Here is a 22,464-nt window from a genome sequence, read left to right on the forward strand (position 1 = left end):
TACTATAACCAGCTCTAACCAGCATAAACCAGCCTGGACCAGCATGGAATTCATGCTGGATTTATCAGCAAGGATTTACTGATCTCTCAAAACAAAGAATCCAAACATCACACTTTGTGATGCCAAAATGAATCTCATTCGCCGCAGATGCAGCCTGTGTGCAACAGGCCTACTATAGTGAATAAATAAAGCTGAAAATGCCTGTTACCCAAAACTAAAGCCTAGTTTAAACACTCACCCTGATCTAAAAATACATGATCGTCTGAGGAAATGAAACGTTCTGTTTTATGTTCATGTCATCAGATGTATGAGGTATGAGACTCACGTGTCCTCCTGTTGAAGCAGAGATGTGTTCAGCTCCTCCAGATGAGTGTAGGCTGCCTGAAGCTCTTCTCTCAGGGGTTTCTCTCTCTCCACAGCTCCTCTCTCCTGCTCCAGCTCTCTCTCCACTTCCCACAAACGCTCCTGCAGACGCTGGAACTCGTGCAGGATCAGATAACTCACGCCACAATAACGACAGGCCTTCTCCGATTGATCCATCTGAACACAAACACAAGTATAAACACAGATGATCTATCACAAATATTCACAACTCCATCCATCTATCTATCTATCTATCTATCTATCTATCTATCTATCTATCTCTATCTATCTATCTATCTATCTCTATCTATCTATCTCTCTATCTATCTATCTATCTATCTATCTCTATCTATCTACTGTATCTCTATCTATTTATCTATCTATCTATCTATTTCTATCTATCTATCTCTATCTATCTCTATCTCTCTATCTATCTATCTATCTATCTATCTATCTATCTCTATCTATCTATCTATCATCCACCTACCTATCTATCTATCTATCTATCTATTTATCTATTAATCTATTATCTATCTATGTATCTATCCATCTATCCATTTATGTATCTATCTATCTATCTATCTATCTATCTATCTATCTATCTATGTATCTATCTATCTATCTATCTCTATCTATCTATCTATCTATCTCTATCTATCTATCTATCTCTCTATCTCTATCTATCTACTGTATCTCTATCTATTTATCTATCTATCTATCTATTTCTATCTATCTATCTCTATCTATCTCTATCTCTATCTCTCTATCTATCTATCTATCTATCTATCTATCTATCTATCTATCTCTATCTATCTATCTATCATCCACCTACCTATCTATCTATCTATCTATCTATTTATCTATTAATCTATTAATCTATTATCTATCTATGTATCTATCCATCTATCCATTTATGTATCTATCTATCTATCTATCTATCTATCTATCTATCTATGTATCTATCTATCTATCTATCTATCTATGTATCTATCTATCTATCTATCCATCCATCCATCCATCCATCTATCTATCTATCATCCATCCATCTATCCATCTATGTATCTATCATCCACCCATCTATCATCCACCCATCTATCTATCTATCTATCCATCCATCCATCCATCTATCTATCTATCCATCTAACCAACTATCTACCATCTACCTACAATCCATCATCCATCCATCAATCTACCCATCTTCCTATCTACCTTCCTCCCTACATACTTATCATCTATATATTATCAATCCATCCACCTACCCACCCACCCACCTACTTCCTATCATCCGCTGCACACACACTCAAAACTGCCAGGAGTCCAGGGAGAACAAATTAGTCATTGATTATGTTTCTCTATCATAGTCAGTTCTGTACACTGCCACACTTCACTGAATCCAGTGGCAGCTTTATGAAGACCGTCTGAGAATGACAAACAACCAAGCCTTGCTACTCCTCCCCGCAGTGAAAGAGACCTGTCAGAGTGCAAATGCCACACCAAAGCCCATTAAACCTTGATCTGAACAGAACACTGTAGCCGATGTGTTTCCCTTTCATTACATTTGTGAATACAAGCAAAAATTAACAGAAGAGGTCAGGCACTGCAGTTTCATTTTTTGTGTCAGCGTCAGTTTCTGTTACACTTACTGTAACACCATGTGTTTACGATGATGACCGGGCCTGCAGCTGTGTGTTTCAGTCAGTTTACTGTAAATATATATATATATTTGCTCTGCGACTCATTCTGATTATAGCGCTTGTGAAAAGAGAAGTATTAAAGAGTTTCTTGCTGAGTGGACAAGACGAATGATTTATTTGCATTTGTATCATCTCATCTCTCACCAGTCATTTTCACCCCTTCACTCAGAGTCATTTATTTTCAGGACTGATCCGCACGCACTGTAGAATCATGAACAAGTCGTTACGTTTTTGTTTTTTTATCTCTTCTTCTTTAATCTATCATGCAGTGTCTTTGGATCATGGCTGGATTTTTCACACACACTCTATGAGTCTGACCCCGTCTCATGTTAAAGCCTTATTTTCAGGACTGAACCGTACAAGTGAAACTCGAAAAATTTGAATATCGAGCAAAAGTTCATTTATTTCAGTATTTCAACTTAAAATGTGAAACTAAGATATTATATAGACTCATTACATGCAAAGTGAGATATTTCAAGACTTTATTTGTTATAATTTTACCTTATAGCTTATGAAAACCCCAAATTCAAAATCTCAGAAAGCCATAATCATCAAAATTATAACAAATAAAGGCTTGAAATATCTCACTTTGCATGTAATGAGTCTATATTATATATTTGTTTCACCTTTTAAGTTGAATTACTGAAATAAATTAACTTTTGCACGATATTCAAATTTTTCGAGTTTCACCTGTAAAATCATGAACAAGTCGTTACGTTTTTTTTTTTTTTAGCTCTTTTCCTTTAATCAATCTTGCAGGGTCTTGGATCACGGTTGGATTTTTCACACACTCTCTATGAGTCTGACCCCGTCTCGGTTAAAGCCTGTCTGTGATCCTGCTTACCTAACTGTCTAAACACACGCACACGCAATCGTCTGCCTCCCGGAGAAATGTGGACATTTGCACGAAATCTGAAAGCCCTGATCCCCCCGCTCTCTCTCTCCCTCACGCATTGAGAGACAGGCACGCATGCATAGGCTTACACACACACACACACACACACACACACACACAAGCTGGCCTGAGGGGACGATGTCTGCCACCAGTAGGAACGTGTTCCCGTGACAGTGATGGCCCTCGGGGAGCCCTCGGCCCAAGGCACTGACACTTCCACTTAGCGCTCAAACACACATGGCGTCCTCACACACATGCTAACACACACCGAGCTGGATGGATACTTCAAGACAGGAAAGGCCCTGCTTCTACATTCCTTCTCAAAAGAACGATATAAAAGTTCATTTTATATAACCGTCAATTAAAAAAAAAATCACTGTTTTAGATTCAGTAAACTTATTTGACTGGGCAGTTAAACCGGTGAGACATTTTAAAACAGCCTGGGAAGTCAAATGAAAGGTGAAGCGTGTAATTTCTGTGCTATTAGCAGCACTAAAGAGAATTGCAAAAATAATGACTTCAGACAAGCCCTTGTTTTCTATTCTCTGACAAGCAGGTCATCCCAAGTTATACCGATGTTGTTGTACACACTAACACAAATAGATTCCTTTTAAAGCTGTTAGTTTTGCAGCTTTAAATTACACACTTCCCACTTAAGGTCATATCCAAGCCAAAACAAGCCTATTTTATGTCTTTTTAATTGATATGATGGCACTTGCCACAAGATGAATTAAACATATGACACATAGCAGGGGGGCTGAAAATAACAGCAAAGGTCTTATCAAGGAAAGAGCCATCATTAATTTAACTGGAACCTTTCTGCTATCATCATGAAGCATCAGGGGTTATCTGATATAGGCAAGAGCGGTTTATGTGGCATGGTCTTTAGAAACAGACCCCTAATCTTTTTTTTCTACTCACCCCTCCCCTCTTCTCATCTACCCCCCTCTTCTCATCTACCCCCCCTCAAATCCCGTGTCAGAAATGGGTCAGTGTTACAGGCACGCAACATACCCCCAATACCTCGGCGAATTGCCAAACGCTACACAAAGAAACCTGTTATGAATTAAAATGATGCATTTAAGACCTTTTTTTTTTTGTGATGCTACTGTTCATTTGGGGACACAAGCATTTTTAAATATATATTGTAGTTTACATTTTGTAGTTAATATTAGCCATTGTCGAGCTGTGGGACCACTGAGGAAGAGGAAGAGACAATAATGTAATGGGTAGCCAATGTTTTTCATAAACACTTTTTGTTATACTGGTTGAAACTCTCTTCATATCCTGATTATTGGGGGGACAATGTCAACAGTGGTTACTTACGGCCCTATTTGAAATGTCATGACAGTGTGAGTAAATATATTTTTTTGGGTGAACTATCCCTTTAAAACTCCAGAACCCAGTTCCAGTGTCAACTCCTGCCTCTCATTTTCTTTGTATTTGATCTCCTCTCATCTCCTACTAGCCATGAAATAGTCTCGGACACTGCTGATCATGTTATTTCCCTAAATTATGTTTCCAAGCAAGTGAGAGGGTTTGTGAGTGAGTGGGGCACGTCAATGAGAGGATGGTTCGTGACTGCAGCTTTGTGGATTTTCGTGGTGATAAAGACCCCCCGTGGTGCTCACTGTACCATGAGCCAATGCTGAGATTCTCATCTGGACCCACAGTGCCAACACATTACATGACAGCAGGATGGCCGTTGACAGGGGGATGAAGACTATAGGACTTGGGGCGGGGGGGGGCAGACGATGGCCTTCAGCAGTCATGGGTGAATTTGACGCCTGGATGAGTTCTCCCAATTCCCTCCATCCTCTTCCGCCTTCACGCACACTTCCTCGCGTGGAAGGAGAAGAAGGGCAGTGGCTGGGAAGAACCACCTTTGCCCGCATGTTGATCTACAGCCCAACGCACGCAGAGACAAACAAGCTGGAAGTGATGGGGGTGGAGCGTTGTTTTCCATTGTTCTTATGGAAGAGAAATAAGAACACTTCTTTTATTGCAATGGCTTTTTCAAGAGTTTTAAAAGAAGGAAAATTCAGCTCACAACTCATCCATAAATCTATACATAACTTAGAAGCCTATGGGAAGAGAATACAAATTTACACCTGCCAACAGAAGGAGTTGAGAAATTTTGCCAGCCATTAATATTTCTCTTACTAGCCATGACTGTGTATTTTCAATTAAAAATATATATAATTATATTCAAATAAATTCAGTTCCTTTGTGGAACCAGAGAGTAAAAAATATTGTATTATTATATAGATAAATATATATATATATATATATATATATATATATATATATATATATATAGCAATGCAGAGGTCATTTTATCATTCACATAATCATATATTTTAGGTAAATGTTCTCTAAAACACATTTAAAACATAGATATACAACATTCAAGTTTCATTAGTAATGTTTTTAAAGGAAGTCTAGACTCACCAAGCCTGCATTTTTGTGATGGCAAAGCTGAATTTTCAGCAGTTATTATTCGCGGTCTTCAGCGTCAAATTATTCTTTGATGAATAGAAAGTACAAAAGATCAACATTTATATGAAATAAAAATCTTTCGTAAAAATTACGAATGTCTTTACTGTCACTTTTGATCAATTTAATGATCCTTGCTGCTGAATAAAAGTAATAGTTAAAAGTAAAATTTTAACGATATTTTATGTATGACTCAATGAATAAGGAAATCCCCCTTAAAAAATTCAGAATAAAAACTAGGAAAACTATTACCATAAAGGATTTGAGACTTAACTTTAACTCAGAGACTTGTGAAAATCTGAGACAGTCGCTATGTGAAAGGCTTCCTCTAATAAAAAATTAAAAAAACATTTAAACTCACGTATTGGTCGTGTGTCATATGGAGTTCGGGATGGAAACAAATCTTAAGACATCCTCAATAAACCTCTGATGCCAAATTTTCCACTAAGGTAAAAGTAGAACATCTTTCTTGCTATTTAAACCGCATGCTTTTCATGCAGTTCCTGATAAAGTTACCAGCTATTAACTTATAATGTATAATTTACACACCAAAGCTAATATATACTTGCAGAGGAGTTTGTTTTTTGACCCAGCTTAGACAGGTGAGAGGCGAGAGAAGGTGTTGTTAGTGCGTGGAGAGGGTGAGCAGCGGGGCGAGCTGAGGATACTTTCATGCCATTGAACGCGCAACATGTGCCGCCATTATCCCCGCATGTCTCCTAAGGTTGAAAAATGTGGCTGTTTTTTTGTCCCATTCATTATTTAGAGAGAAGCAGAGCTGGAGAGAGGCACCATGGTGAGACTCAGTGGGATCTCCATCATTTCTCTTGTCACAGTGGAGCCACTTGCCACGCTAACATCAAAAATGAATAGTGGAAAGGCTGAACATTTTAAAGCAGGCGGATGTGGGTTAAAGCCAGGGAAGGAAAAAAACAGGAAGGGAATTCAATCAGAAATTACCAGGAAAGAGTAGGTGTGTATCTATTTGTTAAATGTCAGATTTACGCTTTGTTTGACATCTGAGAAAAACATGATTTGTGTGAAAGACAATAATTAAATGAATTGTTTATAGCCCAAGGATAATAGTTGTGAGCTGGTGTTCAGCATGTTGAGTGGCACGCCATGAATCTGGGCCGCAGAACACAATACCATAAGGTGTTCATTTAACTGGGATCCTCCCTATGTAGAGACGTTGCATAAACTGAGTAGTCTGGCTATCACCAGACCAAGCTCAATCTTTAAAGACATTAGTCTGGGGAGTCTGCTCTGTATTTTCTACTGCACAAGAGGCGTGATCAACCGGCATAGTTCAAATGACTCTGTACGCAATTGGATAGTCCTTCAACCAATCAGACCAACGATCCAGGTGACGTACTTTGCAGTGAAAACTCCAGGCAGGAAACGTGTCAACAAACGTGTTGGTTTGGAGCATTGATCAGCGGTTTGCAGAAGCCATTGAGCATCGTCAAGAGGTTAAAAGGAATTGGATTGGATTAAACCCACCAATCGCGCGCCAGGTGGATAAGCCAGTTTGTGATTGGCCCCCCCAAATTTGTAACAGAAGTAGGATAGAAGAATGTACAGGTTTCCAGCCTGAAATCAAAGGCGAAATCAAATCGCCGGCATACCCAGTCTATAAACTAAGGGAATCTTAGGGCAAAATGTGTACATGTGACTTTTTCTGAGATAAACACGGTCAGCGCATGTTGAGTTTCAGTGCCTTTGAGAAACCAGACAGCAAATATATCCTTTTATGCATTGCATTTAAATAGCTGTGATGTTCCTGGTAGACAGTCCCTTTAAATATACCATATAAGGCTTTAAATAAAAACACTTTTTCTACTTTAAAGGTTGTTGTTTTTTTACACACAAAAAAATATAGATATTTGTGGGAAAACGATCATTTTCAATCCTCATTCTGACCCTCAGTCTGAAATTATCCGGTTTAAGGCGCTGCTCCTTTAAGGGTCGTCAGTAAACGGCCACTGTTATGATTGGCACGAGTAAGTGTTTAGAAAACATTATCCATATAAAACTGCCATTTAACCGGTTTGTGATGCAGCTGCTGTCAGATCCAATACAGCTGCTGCTTCATCTCACAACTAAAGTACTCTCCATTACACTGTGCCTCGTTTACTAAACATCTGCAGTCAAATGCTCTGAACAAACATATGATTCTCAGACGTTATTTATTAAAAATAGTCCATCCACTTGTTCCTGATGCTGGGATCCTTCTGTAGTCTGTACAGAGACACAAACCAGCTGTTTAAACTGGACGCCTCAAAGCGAACGTTCTGTCACTCTTCCATTTGTCCTGACTCCTGTTGTCGACGGACTCAAGCACGTGGAGCATAACCGAATTCTCCCACGAATAGACAAATAAACTAATTTACTAATGGTTCTGACAAAATGTTAATTGCTGCAGTCAGTTTAAAAAATATTAAATACATTTGAATTCATTTTTTCTTAGAAATCGGTTTGTATGAATGATTCAATGACTCGCTCATAAAGAATTTTTAACAGTCACTTGTCGCCACCTACTGGTGTAATGATGTAATTGCTACAATCTTTATTTGAAGCGTCAAGTTACTTTCAAAAGGTGATTTACTCTAATTTGATCGCTACCGTAGACATCAGTGTTTACATCTGAACTATAAACTTTTACCTTAGTACTTCTGTGATGATTTGAATTATTGTAAGACAGAAATAATGACACTGTGTGGTTGAAAAGACTGTTTGTGAAGCTGTTCCATACCTATTCATGACAACTGCTCTCTCTGACTCAGCGGCAGAGCAAACACAGATTTGAATGTTCGCTGTGATTGTACTTGTCAAAGGTGTAAAAGACACTAGCGAATCGCCATCATTTAAGGATTTAAGAAAGTTTGCGTGGGCGTTTGAATCGAGATCACAATTTTTTAAAGATGAATCGTGCAGCTTTATCTGTATACTGTATCAGTGTAGACAGTGTCAGTGATAATAATGAGCTATATTAGCTTTTGATGTGACGCCCACTGTAGGCGAATGTCGGCCGTTAAGCGACTGAACGCCAGTGGGCGTGACGTGATGACGTATAACTATTCGTCAATGTCTTGCTCTGGAGGCAGTCATATGCAAATGTTTTTGCCCATGTGACGTCATCCCACAAAATCCAAACAAGCCATTTTTGGAGCTTGATTAAATGAATGCTTTGTTTGTAATGAGGAGGACGTTTTAAGCTATGAAGATTGCAGGATGTTTTTAATAGAACAAAGACCATGTCAAGACATTGAGACTAGGGATGCACCGATCCACATTTTTTCACTTCCGATCCGATCCCGATACCTGAATTTGGATATCGGCCGATACCGATACTATTCCGATACCAGAGCTGTGTTTGCTTTAATATTATTATTATCATTATTGTTTATTTTATATGATGCTGAAATAAACTCCTCTCAACAGGCAAGTATGATATGTAGGCCTACATATTTATGCATGTATGGTAAGTATAAGGTCAGAAAAGGAAGTCAGAAAAACAGTAAATCCTGTTAACAGGAAAAATCCCATTCTGAAAACAAATATGCAACTGTAGGTCATGTCAATATTTATTACATTCCCAAAATGTCAAATACTTGAGTCTTGAAATATAAGAAAAGTGCAAGTGTAAACATCTTACACACACACACACTATCTAAAGGGTGATCCTCGCTCCGATGCTGTAACTCTCTCGATGAATGCTCGATCAACATCAGCCATGTTGCAAACAGACAAGCGGATTTCGCCTCAGACGCGCGTCAATTTCGCTTCAAACTTTTGCTTTTTACGAGCGTCAATTTCGCTCTGGGCGCGCGAATGGATTCAAAATATTCAAGCGTCCAACTAGACGCGGCAGACGCGAATTTGACGCGCTATTCGCGTTTAGTGTGAACGCACAGTAACGTGGTGCTTTTTCAAATGTTTGATTGCATTCGTTGTGTTGTACGACGCGAGGGAGCTTCAACGAGCTCTGAATTACGGCTTTGCAAACATTGCATTTTGCTGTCTTGCTCTGCGGTGTTTCCAGTGTGAAGTATTTCCACACAGCGGCCGCAAACTGCGGAATGGATTTCCTGAGCGGTGGCGTGTCTCATAACTCTGTGTCTCATTGAGCCGCGCCTCCGTTCAGGAAATCCATTCCGCAGTTTGCAGCCAGCTAGCAGACTAGCCGGCGGGAATCACTTTTGGAGTCATTTCAGCAGACAACGTTAAAGCGCAGACATGACTCAAGGATATCGGATATCTCCGCAGGTTGGATCGGGAAAATCCGATACGTGAATTACGCTGGTATCGGTCCCGATACCGATACTGGATCGGATCGGCCCCATCCCTAATTGAGACAAATTTGATTTCTCATATCATGTCAAATCAATTTGGCATTTCAAAAACATTGATCTTGTTGGTCTCAATGAAGCCTTTGTCAAGAATGTCATCCTGGCAAACTTTAATAATATGTTAAATACTGAAATACAGATGGTAAACTGGTGTAACGAGAGAAAAAGAAAGGCATAAAAAGGCAAATGTAGAAAGTCTGAATGTTTTAACTACTCACAAGAAGGTTTTGATAATAAACCTCTTTTGAACAACCCAGTGCAACATGACCTCTTTAGGACACAAAGGCACCTGATAAATCAGACAGAATGAATGCTGGTCTTCTCATATCTCTCGCCAGCTGCCCCGGAGCACAACGGATCACACAATATCAAACTTCCCTCTCTATCACGGAATCAAACTTCCCTCTCTATCACGCAGAGATGTGAAGTGTCTGACTCTGTAATTATGATGGAGTGTAATAGCAACAAAACTGAGAACCTATGCAATTACATCTGCGCAGCAGGGGTGTAAAACTGTGAAATTAACGTTATTTACCTGCTGTATTTCCAGGGGTAGGGGGTATGAGGGGGTGTGTATCTCCATTTCCTCTTTATCAGCGCTCTCCCTAGGGATCTTATCTATAAAATAGAAGGGAAAAAATGCTACATTTGACTGCCTTTACTGATAGAGACTGTAATACAAACCATCACACATCAGAGTTACTATAGTTAACTAAAAACTTTTAAAAAACACTTGTATTACTGATATAATAACATTTATCATTGAGATACTTTCATAGTTTTTACTACTATAATTCATTTTTATGTATTATTTTTTCAGTTACCGTTTATTTTATTAAACGTTAACTGAAAAAAATAATACATAAAAATTAATAATAGTAGTAAAAACTATAAAAGTATCTCAATAATAACATCACACATTGGATAACAAGAGCAATAATACATTTAATATTATTTAGTCTCATTCCATCCTTTTGAAACATTTGGCTTTTAATACCGCAGGGTTAGTTGTCGTGTTGTTTTCATTTTCCTTTTCTCATAAAGAGATTAGCCAACGAAGCATAACAAAACACGCTAGCTCGAACACAAAAACTTACATATTTGGTGAAATTTCTGATTGCTTTCAGCAGTTTAGTGAAGAGACTCACGTTACTACATGGAAAACGTATTTACATACCCATTATTTTGTCCGTTTGCTACAAAAACTGTTAGATTTGAGTCGTATAAATCAATGCGCGTGAAAAGCACGCCTCAGAGGTGAAACTTAAGCGTTACGTAGTTTCCACGACGACTGCGCCAGTTTCTACGCAAATTACGTAGAGACTAAAAGAATGCTGAGTATTCTCGGAGCGCATGAGTGATTCACATACCCAACCCACGCACTGACAGAACTGTATTTATTTAAGGATCCTCCTTAGATATTGTCCTGCCCATGTTCTTTGACAGTTTGAGTTAATGGGATGAATTGTGAATCATGTCTAAAAACGCAGATTAGCTCGACTGCTCTGTGTGCCTTCGTGATGGCTGATCCGCATTTACAGCAGAATAGCACGGATGTGTGTGATAAAAATAAAACAAGTGGGCTTTGAGGGGATTTTTTCAGAGAAAATCCTCGAAACCCCGACCTTATGTGTCTCTCTATGCTAAACCCTGGAAGACACGCAACGGGATTTACTCTGAAAGCTCTTTCTGCGTGTAGAATGGCTCCTTTGGATTTTTATCCTGTCATGATTAAATAGTAATGATAGTCTACATAAATGTCGTTAATATATTAAATATTGCACCGCTTTTTAATCGGTTGATTGTATGTCGTGTTAAAGGGATAGTTCACCCAAAAATGAAAATGTATTGTCATTAATGACTGGCCCTCTGTTCCAAACCCGTACGTAGGACTTCCGTTCATCTTCAGAACACAAATTAAGATCTTTTTAATGAAATCTGAGAGCTTTCTGTCCCTCCATTGACAGTCTACGCAATCCGATTGTTAAGTCTGACGTCACGCGTGACGTTTAGCCTTTTCCGGGTCCTAGCGCTCCTCTCGTCCAGAAATAACAATGGTGGAACCTGTAAATTTATTTACGATCACGTCCTTCTTAGTGAGGCACCCTTGGCGATCAAAAAGGGTTTAAATTCCTTTAACACCAACAGAGTGGTTAGTGTAGCTCATCACTCAGGTGGCATAAATAAGGGTAGAGTCCAGGCATCAATGAAAAAGAAGATTTACGAGGTTGAAGTGAGTTTGCTCGGGACACGGGACACAGCACTGCGGCATTGTAAAAACACTCAATAATAACCAAAACACTAGCGAAAGCGGTAGGTAGGTAGAGAGGACCTGGACTTTGGACCCGGAAAGAGTATTATCGGAGAGTGGTTACGTCACGACTTAACAACCGAATAGAGAGCCTAAGTCCCTCCCCTTCCGGTGGACCACCATGGCACCTTTTTTCGGAAAAATATTGTATGGTAGTCAATGGCGAGAGACAACAAATATTTTGATCTCGTTTGAATTGTGCCCTGAATTACACATAATGTTTGTCAATTTAAAAGATAAATTTTAAAGTCAAGGAAGTCGCAGTTTGATGTAAAACTATTGAGGTATAAGACTGTGAAAATACGCAATTACAAAGACTACAAACCCAAAAGGCGCACATATGTGACGTCTTACCTTTTCTCTCAATGAATGAAGCTGACTTTACTGAAGCTAACGTCTGTCATTTTTCCTATAGTCTTATGTTATAAGACTTAAGTTATAATCGTAACGTTGCCTGAGTGTTTTGTACCAGACTGCACACATAGGCTACGTACATAGTGCGAGACGAGAGATGTAGTTGATTGAGTGATTTTCACATAAAACTAAATGTTACTCTTCTGTTTTATGACAAACTGCGACTTTCTTGACTTTCATAATTATCTTTTAAATTGACAAACATCATATGTGTAATTCAGGGCACAGTTAAGACGGAATAAAAAGATAAGTTGTCTCTCGCCATTGACTACCATACATATTTTTTCCGAAATAAGGTCCCATGAGCCGGAAGCGGAGGGGAGGGACTTAGGCTCTCTATTAACTAAAAATGTGATGCTTCAGAAAGTAACAAGTTCATGAAGAGATTGTAAAACCAATCCATATGAATTTAGCAATTTAGTCAACATTTTCTGAAGAGACATCATGGACTTTTTATGTTGAACAGATTTTATTCACATATAAACATTCATCAGCGAACATAAACAGAAGCGAACCTTGCTGAAGCTCAAACGTGCTGCGTAACACCAGAATGAACGCACATCAAGCGAACATACTTGAGCTTGTTTACCACAACTGTTATAAGTTGATGAATGTTTATGTGAATAAAAGCCTAAATTCAATCTGTTCATCATATAAAGTGATCGAGTCTCTTCAGAAAATTTGGACTAAGCCGCTCAATAGATTACTTTTACAATCCCTTTATGATCTTTTTGAAGCTCAAAGTTTCCATTAATTGCGGAAGGGACAGAAAAGCTCAGATTTCATTAAAAAGATCTTAGTTTGTGTTCTGAAGATGAACAAAAGTCTTACTGGTTTTGGAATGAATGAGGGTGAGTATTTAATGACAGAATTTTCATTTTTGTGTGAACTATCCCTTTAATCCAATAGAGAGCCACCACTGTTTAATGGCAGTGTGCCTGCGGGACGTTTATAGACTTCATCCAGGCACGCTATGTGTGTGGGGAAGTGTGTAATGTAAATAGAACCTTGCCGAAAGGACAAGTCACTGAATGAGTGTGTTTGCGTGCGTTAGGATATGACTGAGAGTGTGCGTGCGATCCCTTGTGCGTGCTGTGGCGTGAGAGTAGGAAGAAATGGGTGGGGTCTAGGATTTAAAAAAAAAAAATAATGAAAAGGCACTCAAGCTGTTTTATTGATTTGAAACGTCGTAAAGGTATTGAATATGCTTCTATTAATATGCTGTTTACCTTACCCTCTGATGTATTGCTGTGTTTGTATTTCTCCCAACCTCTCACACTGTTTACCTGTATTGTGGATGCTATTTTTCAATGTTTGTAAGATTTTGTTTTTTATTGAAGGCTGAAAACCTTTTATTGAAAACATCAGAAAACCTGACCAGCTTTTTGTAACAGATCAAGCAAACAATATAATAAAATGTTGTGACAATGAATTAGTCTACTGCTACTGGCTGTGATCACGGCTCATCTTCTGAACAGTGCTGATTATGCTATTTCAGAAAATCATAGAAAAAAATTCTAAAATGTAACAAAACAAAAGTTACCAAACCATGTTGCATATGTAGGCCACATCAATTTCCGCTTAAAGGGGCAGTTCACCCTAAAATGAAGTCATCATACTTACCCTGGTGTTGTTCTATGCCATATGCCCTTCTTTCTTTTTGCGTGCTTTTGTTCATCTTAATTCCTCACAACAAGTCTCTTATACACAGAAGACCAGTGGATAAGGTCAAGATCGACTTTCATTACATAAAATTTCGCTTTGTTTTTCAGCAAACCCAGCTCGTAAACCCCCAGAACACGTGAGGCTATACGACATGTGTCGTATCATTCTGCGATACTTTTGCTTCTTTTTCTAATTTAGTCATTTTTAATTTAACCAATTTGATTGTAATTCTTGCCCTAAAAAAAAAAAAAAAAAAAAAAAAGCTTTCATGTTTAAAGGACACATTTAGCTTATAGAAATATGACCAATTCAGATTTATTATTGTGCATAACCATGGTGGTTTCTTGTCTGAAAATAGCATGGAGCTGATGTAAGGCACAGACCATAAGCTTAAATAATTAATATCATAAAATGTGTGCCATATGTGTCTATTTGTAAGCTATATCCGCGTGCATTAATTATTTTTCACATAGCCTACCATGTTGTTTACTCGTTCTGTTATATATAGCCTAGCAGGGCATGTTTTCCTTTGTGCAATAAATAGGCTTGCTGATGTTTGTTATTTGTTTCCACTACAACTTTTCAGCCTCGCGCTCAGCCCTGAGGGATTTGTGCCTCCCAGGGAACCTAGTAAACACCAAATGGTCTTTTCGTGCTGTCTGCACGCACACGCGCGTTAACCCAATCTCGCAAATCAATTAAAGCTGATTGCCAGTGTGTCGCTTCCCATATCAGGCAATGGCGTGACTGCCGTTCACTTCTCGTCCCAGTTCCGTGAGATAGGGCTATAAAGTAGTAGACACCTGACATGCAAGCAGCCTGTGACAGGAAATAAACCCTGGTTTAAATGAAACTGAGGAGTGGGATGAGCGTGACGTAGCCCCTAATATGATTCTATCTACATTAATACCACCAGACTAAGAATAGGCAACAGACGTACATTTTTTAAGGAGCAAGCTGTCCTCGTGCGTGCCTGTGTGTTTAAGGATGGAGGAAGGGAGATTTAAAGGCGCCCTTGTGAATCGATTTGCATGAGAATCGCAGAAGCGAGCCGGCTCTTCTCACGGCAGCGCGTTGTGTTACACATTTGAGCGGCGGATGTCGTGACAAACCCCCGCCATATCAGTTCAAATAACCGCTGAGACTGACTGACTGAAGTCACTGACTGAACAACACACAGTCACGCATCAAGCACAGGGGGCGTGGCCTCAACAACTGCGTCACAACTGACACAAATACTCAGTAGCTGTTCTTCAGCACAAAGAAAACAACGGGTAAAATGTTGGGCTGCATTAGGCGTTAATTAGTGCATTTATTGAAAACATATTATTTATAATTATTTTAATTATATGGAATTTGTTATGTTAGAAATGATTCAGAATCTTAAATATTTGTTTCATTATTTTGACATTTATGTATACATACATTACACACACACACATACATACAGTAACGGTAGGCTATATACAGTACAGGCCAAAAGTTTGGAAACATTACTATTTTAAATGTTTTTGAATGAAGTCTCTTCTGCTCATCAAGCCTACATTTATTTGATAAGGAAAAAAAACCAGGAATATTGTAAAATATTATTACAATTTAAATTATGGTTTTCTATTTTAATATACTTTATATATGTGATACAAAGCTGAATTTTCAGCATCATTACTCCAGTCTTCAGAGTCAGTGATCCTTAAGAATTAATTCTAATATGCTGATTTATTATCAATGTTGGAAACAGTTGTGCTGCTTAATATTTTTTAGAACCTGTAATACTTTTTTTTTTAATGATTCACTGATGAATAAAAAGTTAAAAAGAACAGGATTTAGCCTATTCCAAATAGAAATATTTTCTAACAATATAAATCTTTACTAGGCTATCACTTTTTTGTGTCAATTTAACACATTTAAAAGTATTCATTTCTCTCAAAAAAAAAGAGAGAAGAAAACTACTGACTCCAAACCTTTGCACGGTAGTGTATATAGTGTACAAAAAAAAAATCTATTTTTAATAAATGCTGTTTTTTTTACAACTTTTTATTCATCACAGGATCCCCCAAAAAAAAAAAATTCCAACATTAAAAATAAATCATATTAGAATGATTTCTGAAGGATCATGTGACACTGACGACTGGAGTAATGATGCTGAAAATTCAGCTTTAATCACAGAAATATATAATATTTTTAAGTAGGCTATATTAAAATAGAAAACCATTATTTTAAATTGTAATATTTCACAATATTACTGTATTTGTCTGTATTGTTTATCAAATATATTCAGCCTTGATGAGCATAAGAGACTTCTTTAAAACATGGATAAAATGTTTACATATTATATTGTTATATTGTATTGAATGAATTCCGGAAGTTCTTGCTTTTTAATCACAGGGAGGAATCAGTGTCGAATTGCAAGCGGGTCATGACACCAGAAACACACTGACCCTGAAGACAATGCACATCCGAGCTGTTGTTCATGCTGAGCAACGTGATTAAAAAGGTTTAAAAACAGGTCTGGACTCAACATGGTGAGATAAACTTTAAAGCATGATGTCAAATAGTGGATTCAAATTTTATTGTTAATCATCGACAAGAGTGTGTCTGGAGTAGATAAACCACGGAAAGATCTAAGCGGTTTTCCTGAATATCTAACCATATAAATAATCTGCCCCTCCATAACCATTCATCTCAAATGACATAACAGGCGGCTTTAATGGACTGTTTACACTTGATATTGATAACCCATCACCATATTTTAGATATTTGTAAATTTCCCTTTACAGTTGCAAACCCTGTGCTAACGTTCTTATTTGCATATCAATATATAAAGGTCAGTAACGTTGACTGGATGCACAGAGCCTGTTGTAAGCACTATTTAGTTTATGATTAGTTGTCTTTTGTTTACTATAACATTCCAGCATTGTTTCACACTGGCACTACGTTTAGTATTAGCCCGGCAAAGCAAAATTGGTGCTTGGGTTTTCATAACATTTCATGGTTAAAAAATGTCCTAACCCCTTATTTACAATTGCAGATGTTAAACATTGCTTGACCCAGGATTAAAGTGCCACGGCGTGTTTTAAAAAGACAGTACTTTTAGTATAATCAAGGTTGTTAGTTCATTTTCTGGTCGCTAAAAAAAAAAAAAAAGAAGTCAGCCTGTCCAATTATCCCTTAAATCTCTTCACATACTCATCTAAAGAAGATAATCAATCCACAACATAACCCTGCAACATTTTCCCATTCATAAGCATTCATCGTGTTATTGAAATCTCTCTCTCTCTCTCTATCAACTGCGACTGTTTTAGTGGGCCGTTCTCCAGCCAGTCCTCCCAAAATGTGATCTCTATCAGCGCCTCTCCGTGAGGTTATCTTCCCGGACCACCCCTGATGAAGGCGGGACGAGGGGAAAACAGTCTCTCGGCCCTGAAAGAAAGAGATTCCTCTGTGAGAAGGCAAACACTCTGAGCGACAATAGCTCCTTCTTTGCGATGCTATTGTGTGGATGTTTACTACTGAGCTCTGGGAAAGACTGTTGTGGAAAGAATCTAATCAGGCGCTTAAATGGGAGAAAGGGGGAATTAAAGGGATTGATTGAGGCTGACAGTAAGGCAGTGGTAGTGTGTGTCTCTCTGATTAGAAGTTAAATGTGACATAAATGTGTGTGATGATGCATAATGAGAAGGCAGGTTTCAGTTTGCGCCTCAGTATTAAATATAACTGATCGTATCAGGACACAAAGACTTTTCATGATTGTTTCTGTGGAACAGGTTTATCTTTGTGAACGTTAAGGAGTGCATTTGCATTCGCGAAACAGTTCAGTTTAATATTTCACAAGGTTCTTTGCATGTAATTTGGCATTAATCAAGCCAGTTTTATTTTAGACATGGTTTCAGTATCATTGCAACGCATGACTTCTCATACACTCCAGTCAAGTCTGCATTACATATGAAACTTTTTCACATTACTTTTTTTTCTCAGATGAGAAATGAAGCTTCCATGAGACATTGCATGTGACCCCGTGATGTGGTTAAGTTGTTTTTGTTGATTATGATTAGTTGTCTGTTGTGCATGGTTGAATTTAAACTCCAGTTTCTAATTAGGAACTGGTTTCAAGCCCACACTTACTAAATCAACATCTCCTGCCAAATGGAAATGACAAATATGACACTGAACATAATTTTTATTTTATTTGCATTGCACATTTATTTTACCCCATAAACTTTTGAGAGAGTTTCTGTGTCAGAAAGTTCTGAAATAAACCCATTGTTTAAGACTTAACCCAGTATCCGTAATTAAAGCACTGCTGGAAACACTGCTTGCGATTCCAGCCAATAGCAGTAAAACGCCAGCTCACCAGAGGGACATGAACGTGAGGGGAATTTTAAGTTCTCAGCCTTTTTTCTCTCCAAGGCGGATCATGAGAGGCTTCTTCTGCTTGAATTGAACAACGCACACACACATACATAGAATTCCGGTGACGCAGGTAGTGTGAGACTATGTGCTCTCGCTGTTGCCGTGACAACCTGCCCGGGCTTGTTCTGTGCGAGTAGAAAGAGCAGCTCATGATGTTGGATCAGGTGAGCGGAGGGAACCGATGTTTGTACTCTGACACCTGGTCCCACTGCCGGGTCGCCTCGCACGTGTGGTGCTTTAAGCAAATGTAAGACACAAATGCATGTTTTCCTTTCCCTTTGTCTTTTTTTTTACTCCTCTGAGAGGAAAACCTCAGCCATATTTTGGAAATATGATTATAGGATTTGAGGTCGTAACTTGGAGACAATTCTTCTGTGTCCAGGCCTCCATGTTTGAAGCTTGATTGGATTAACGATATGCTCCTTTTTATAATGTTTCCGAATGTTTTCCAGCATCTGCTGTGGTCCAAACCAAGTCATGCATTTTCCTCTTGGTGGAGGGTTTATATAAGGTGCCGTGTGCCTGCAATGAAAGCTGACTACCACTGACTGAGACTCAGGAATGTTTTATGGCGTTAGAGACTGGATTGAGATCCCTCGGGTTAGGGGAAGTTACAGTTGTAAGCAACACCCAGGCAGGCCGACACTTGACACAGCGGCATGTATTCTGTTCAACTCAGGCCTGGAATCCGGCTGGGCTTTTAACGTTAGCTGAGCATTCAGGCTTTCATAGGAACATGCATTTAGGGGACAATAGCTACGTTTACATGGACGCCTTTTGTTTCAATTGTGATTTATGAATCCGAATGTAGGGTTTACACGACCGCTAAATAAAGTGATCAGGTTGATGTGCGGATTTATATGTCAAAAGCTTCAAATCAGAATAGATTTTTTATGAAAATGAACCCATGTGCAATTGCTCTGTTAGTGCAGTTCATCTGAATAAGTGTGAACGCTGCCATTCGAACCCTAGTGCCACCAAACAAGAGGACAGAGACACTGAAAAGATGGTTCTCGGTCCGCTCCCAAACTAACTCTGGTAGGGGTTTCAATGAAATATGAACGCAACACGGACAAAAGACATGTAAACGAACCAAAACCAGGACATGATGTCATGCGACACTAAAAGGACAGAAAGTAAACGCAGTTAATGTGGAACTGCTAGTCAAAAGTTCGAACACACTTGAGAGGATTTAAGTGTCTCATGATTGCCCTCTCTGAAGATTTTTACTTAAATACTTCAAATGAGTTATAATTATTATGTAAGTTTTGCCTATGTGTGAAATTATTTACAAAACGTAATGGATAGGAAAGGAAATGCCGCCAACATGCGAGACTGTTCGAAAAGCATCCCTGATAGCTTCCACATATGTGTGCAAAGCCGTTAAAGTTTGCCATCTTAATATCACTATTACTAAAATGTGGACAATAGCATTAATTAAGGAATGAGCAGCTGTGTCCAAATATTTGACTCTCTGTGAGTGTGTGGGAAATGTACGGCTCGAAAGAGTTTATATTTACACAGATGTGCATTTCCAAATTATTTATTTTGTGTGTGTTTAGTGTGTCAGTAGTAAATGTGTTTTCATGTGGCAGTTTAATTCACACGTGTGAATCAAGTTCATCCTGCAAAGCGTAATGTTTTTTTTTAGTTTTTTTTTTAAATGCAATGAATCACATTGGTGGCATGTTGATCAGCCCTGATTCTTGTGATAACCAGAAACTGTGATGCAAAAGTCGACTCTACCCTGCAGTTTTATCTGCAGAGATCATTTCCTTTTACGAGAGATGCTCCAAAATGCAGTTCCGCCCTGATCCTTTCCTCTCAGTGTCCATCTTTTTTCTTTCTCCTGGTCTATCTCTCTCTCTCTCTCTCTGTTCCAGCATGGTCATGGGCGGGAGGGATGAGTGTTATGCACACACTGGCGGGGCGTATGCATTCCTGTAGGGCTCAGCATCCTGTTCCTTTCGTCTCCACCTCCAGCACCAGTCTCAAGCTGTGCGGCACGTACGCTGCCCCTGGCTTTACACCTCCCTCCTCTTTCATACCCTTCCTCTGGGCATCCAGCATATTCCAGAACCTCCCATTGCTCCAGTCAGGGAAATGTTACCGGGGGGCTTGTCACAACCAACAACCCTGCCCAACCATGAACCAAGTGCTCATGACGATGCCTCTTTTAAAAAAAAAAATTTGTTTTATGGTATTTTTTTCCCTTTGTCGTTGCATTTGGCCTGCTTAGAGCTTCAGACATAAGGGAGCAAATAACATGACAGGACAGTACCCAGCGCGTTTAAAAGACGTCTAATATCCTTCCAAACACAGCCTAGACGTCTAGGCTAAAACTGGGCAAAATTTGGGCTGTCAGTGAAAATGTAATAGACCATAGCCCAAGAGTAGACTAGTCATCAATTAGATAACAAAGAAATGAAATGAGTGAAGAAATGAAACCAAACACCTTGTAATCACTGTTGACTTTGCTTACATGATGGAATATCATACATTTCGCAAGTTATTTTGGCAAAAACGACATGTAACCACATTCAAGGTTATTTTGGCTTGAAGTGGGTTACTCATAGACGGACTATATATCGGGTCTAGTTAATCTCTAGACAGTGAAATTACGGCTTTCTGGGTAGAGGCCCAGTAGAAGACCCTCAGAATGAAACTAAATTCTTATGTGATCATAAAAGCGTTTAGTTTCGCTCACGAGATGTATGCGTGTTCAAATCCATCAGGCATTAAACAGGCTGAGATCTCTTTAGCCTCCTCACTTTTGCTCCACCTGTATACACTATCAATGAGCCTCTCTTATCCACCTCTTTCCTGTTCTCCATTCTTCCCCCTGTCCTCGACTTGCCTCGCCTCCCACCCTAATCCTCCAGATGGAGATTTTATGAGAGTACAGAACCAACTGAAAGCACAGACTCCACAATCTGCCAATAGAAGTTGAAACAGTACTAAATAATCATCATGAATGTAATAATGTTTCAGGACAGCTAACTTACTGAGTGAGCCATTCATTCACATGTCTTCCACAACAGCCAAGATTTACTGAAGCGTGAGTAAGTGAGCTATCAGCATAAAGCAGAGCTCTGGACTTAGAGGTACTTGATAACCTGTTGGCCTCTGGATAGAGCCGCTATATATTCGTCAGTCCAATTTAGACTCCTATCAAGTTTCTGCCCTGCAAATGAGTCCGTTCCTTGATAGCATTGGTTCTAAACTCCCTGCTCCCCGTATCTGCTTCATGACCTACTCTAAAATCCAATAAAAGAAGCCCTAAAGAAAAGTGAATGAATGACTTGATTGCTCCGTCAAACCGCCAAGCCCTTCAGAATGCTCTTTCCCCACAAGACGAAAAAGAGATAAAACAGGAGGAGAAGGGTGCTAGATAAACGAGATGAACTGGAAGCGTGCAAAGAAGAAATCCAGGAGGAAAATCCTAAGCTTGACCATGCATGGAAAACTGGCTGTTATTAAAGCCTCCTTCTTCAGGGCAGAAAGCAGAGGTCATGCAGAGAAGGGCTGGTTTTAAGGTCACACTAAGTTCAGGGCACAATCTCCTTCCCATATTTGGGCCGTGTCCCTGTTGCTCTTAAGGGCTTATGGCAGAAATTTGAAATGATAAAAAAAAGTGAGCTGGAATGTTCATTGGTTGCAGCTGGGCGTCATTGGAGCAATATGGAACTGGGTTGAGCAGGAAATACGGGGATTCGAGCATCATAGAGCTCTCTGTGAGCTCTCTCTGGTTCCCCCGAGCCTAACCCTCCTCTAAGAAGCAAACAAGAAGTCAAATATTTGAAATCAGCATAAGAAGTCAAACATCTGAAATCACGCACATTCTTTGCCTGTCTCTTCCAGACA

General features: G+C 39.0%; 2 protein-coding genes across 5 annotated transcripts in view; one reads left to right on the forward strand and one right to left on the reverse strand.

Annotated features, from left to right (window-relative positions):
* The window catches only part of lekr1 (Leucine-, glutamate- and lysine-rich protein 1), a 142,715-nt gene extending 131,622 nt beyond the window's left edge, over positions 1–11,093 (reverse strand). For all 4 annotated transcript variants that reach the window (XR_014209089.1, XR_014209090.1, XM_082181354.1 and 1 more), the window contains exons 1-3: positions 10,978–11,093; positions 10,336–10,418; positions 326–540 (exon numbers count right to left, since the gene is read on the reverse strand). Coding sequence is in view for 2 of the 4 variants with exons in the window: in XM_082181354.1 (XP_082037480.1) it covers positions 326–540; positions 10,336–10,418; positions 10,978–10,981 (302 nt within the window). In the remaining 2 variants the exon portion in view is untranslated. The remainder of the gene's footprint in view (positions 1–325; positions 541–10,335; positions 10,419–10,977) is intronic.
* The window catches only part of c18h3orf33 (c18h3orf33 homolog (H. sapiens)), a 466,419-nt gene that overhangs the window by 222,165 nt on the left and 221,790 nt on the right, over positions 1–22,464 (forward strand). The window lies entirely within an intron of this gene.

This window comes from Leuciscus leuciscus, assembly GCF_965113295.1.
Source record: "Leuciscus leuciscus genome assembly, chromosome: 10".
In the NCBI taxonomy this organism is placed as follows: Eukaryota; Metazoa; Chordata; class Actinopteri; order Cypriniformes; family Leuciscidae; genus Leuciscus; species Leuciscus leuciscus.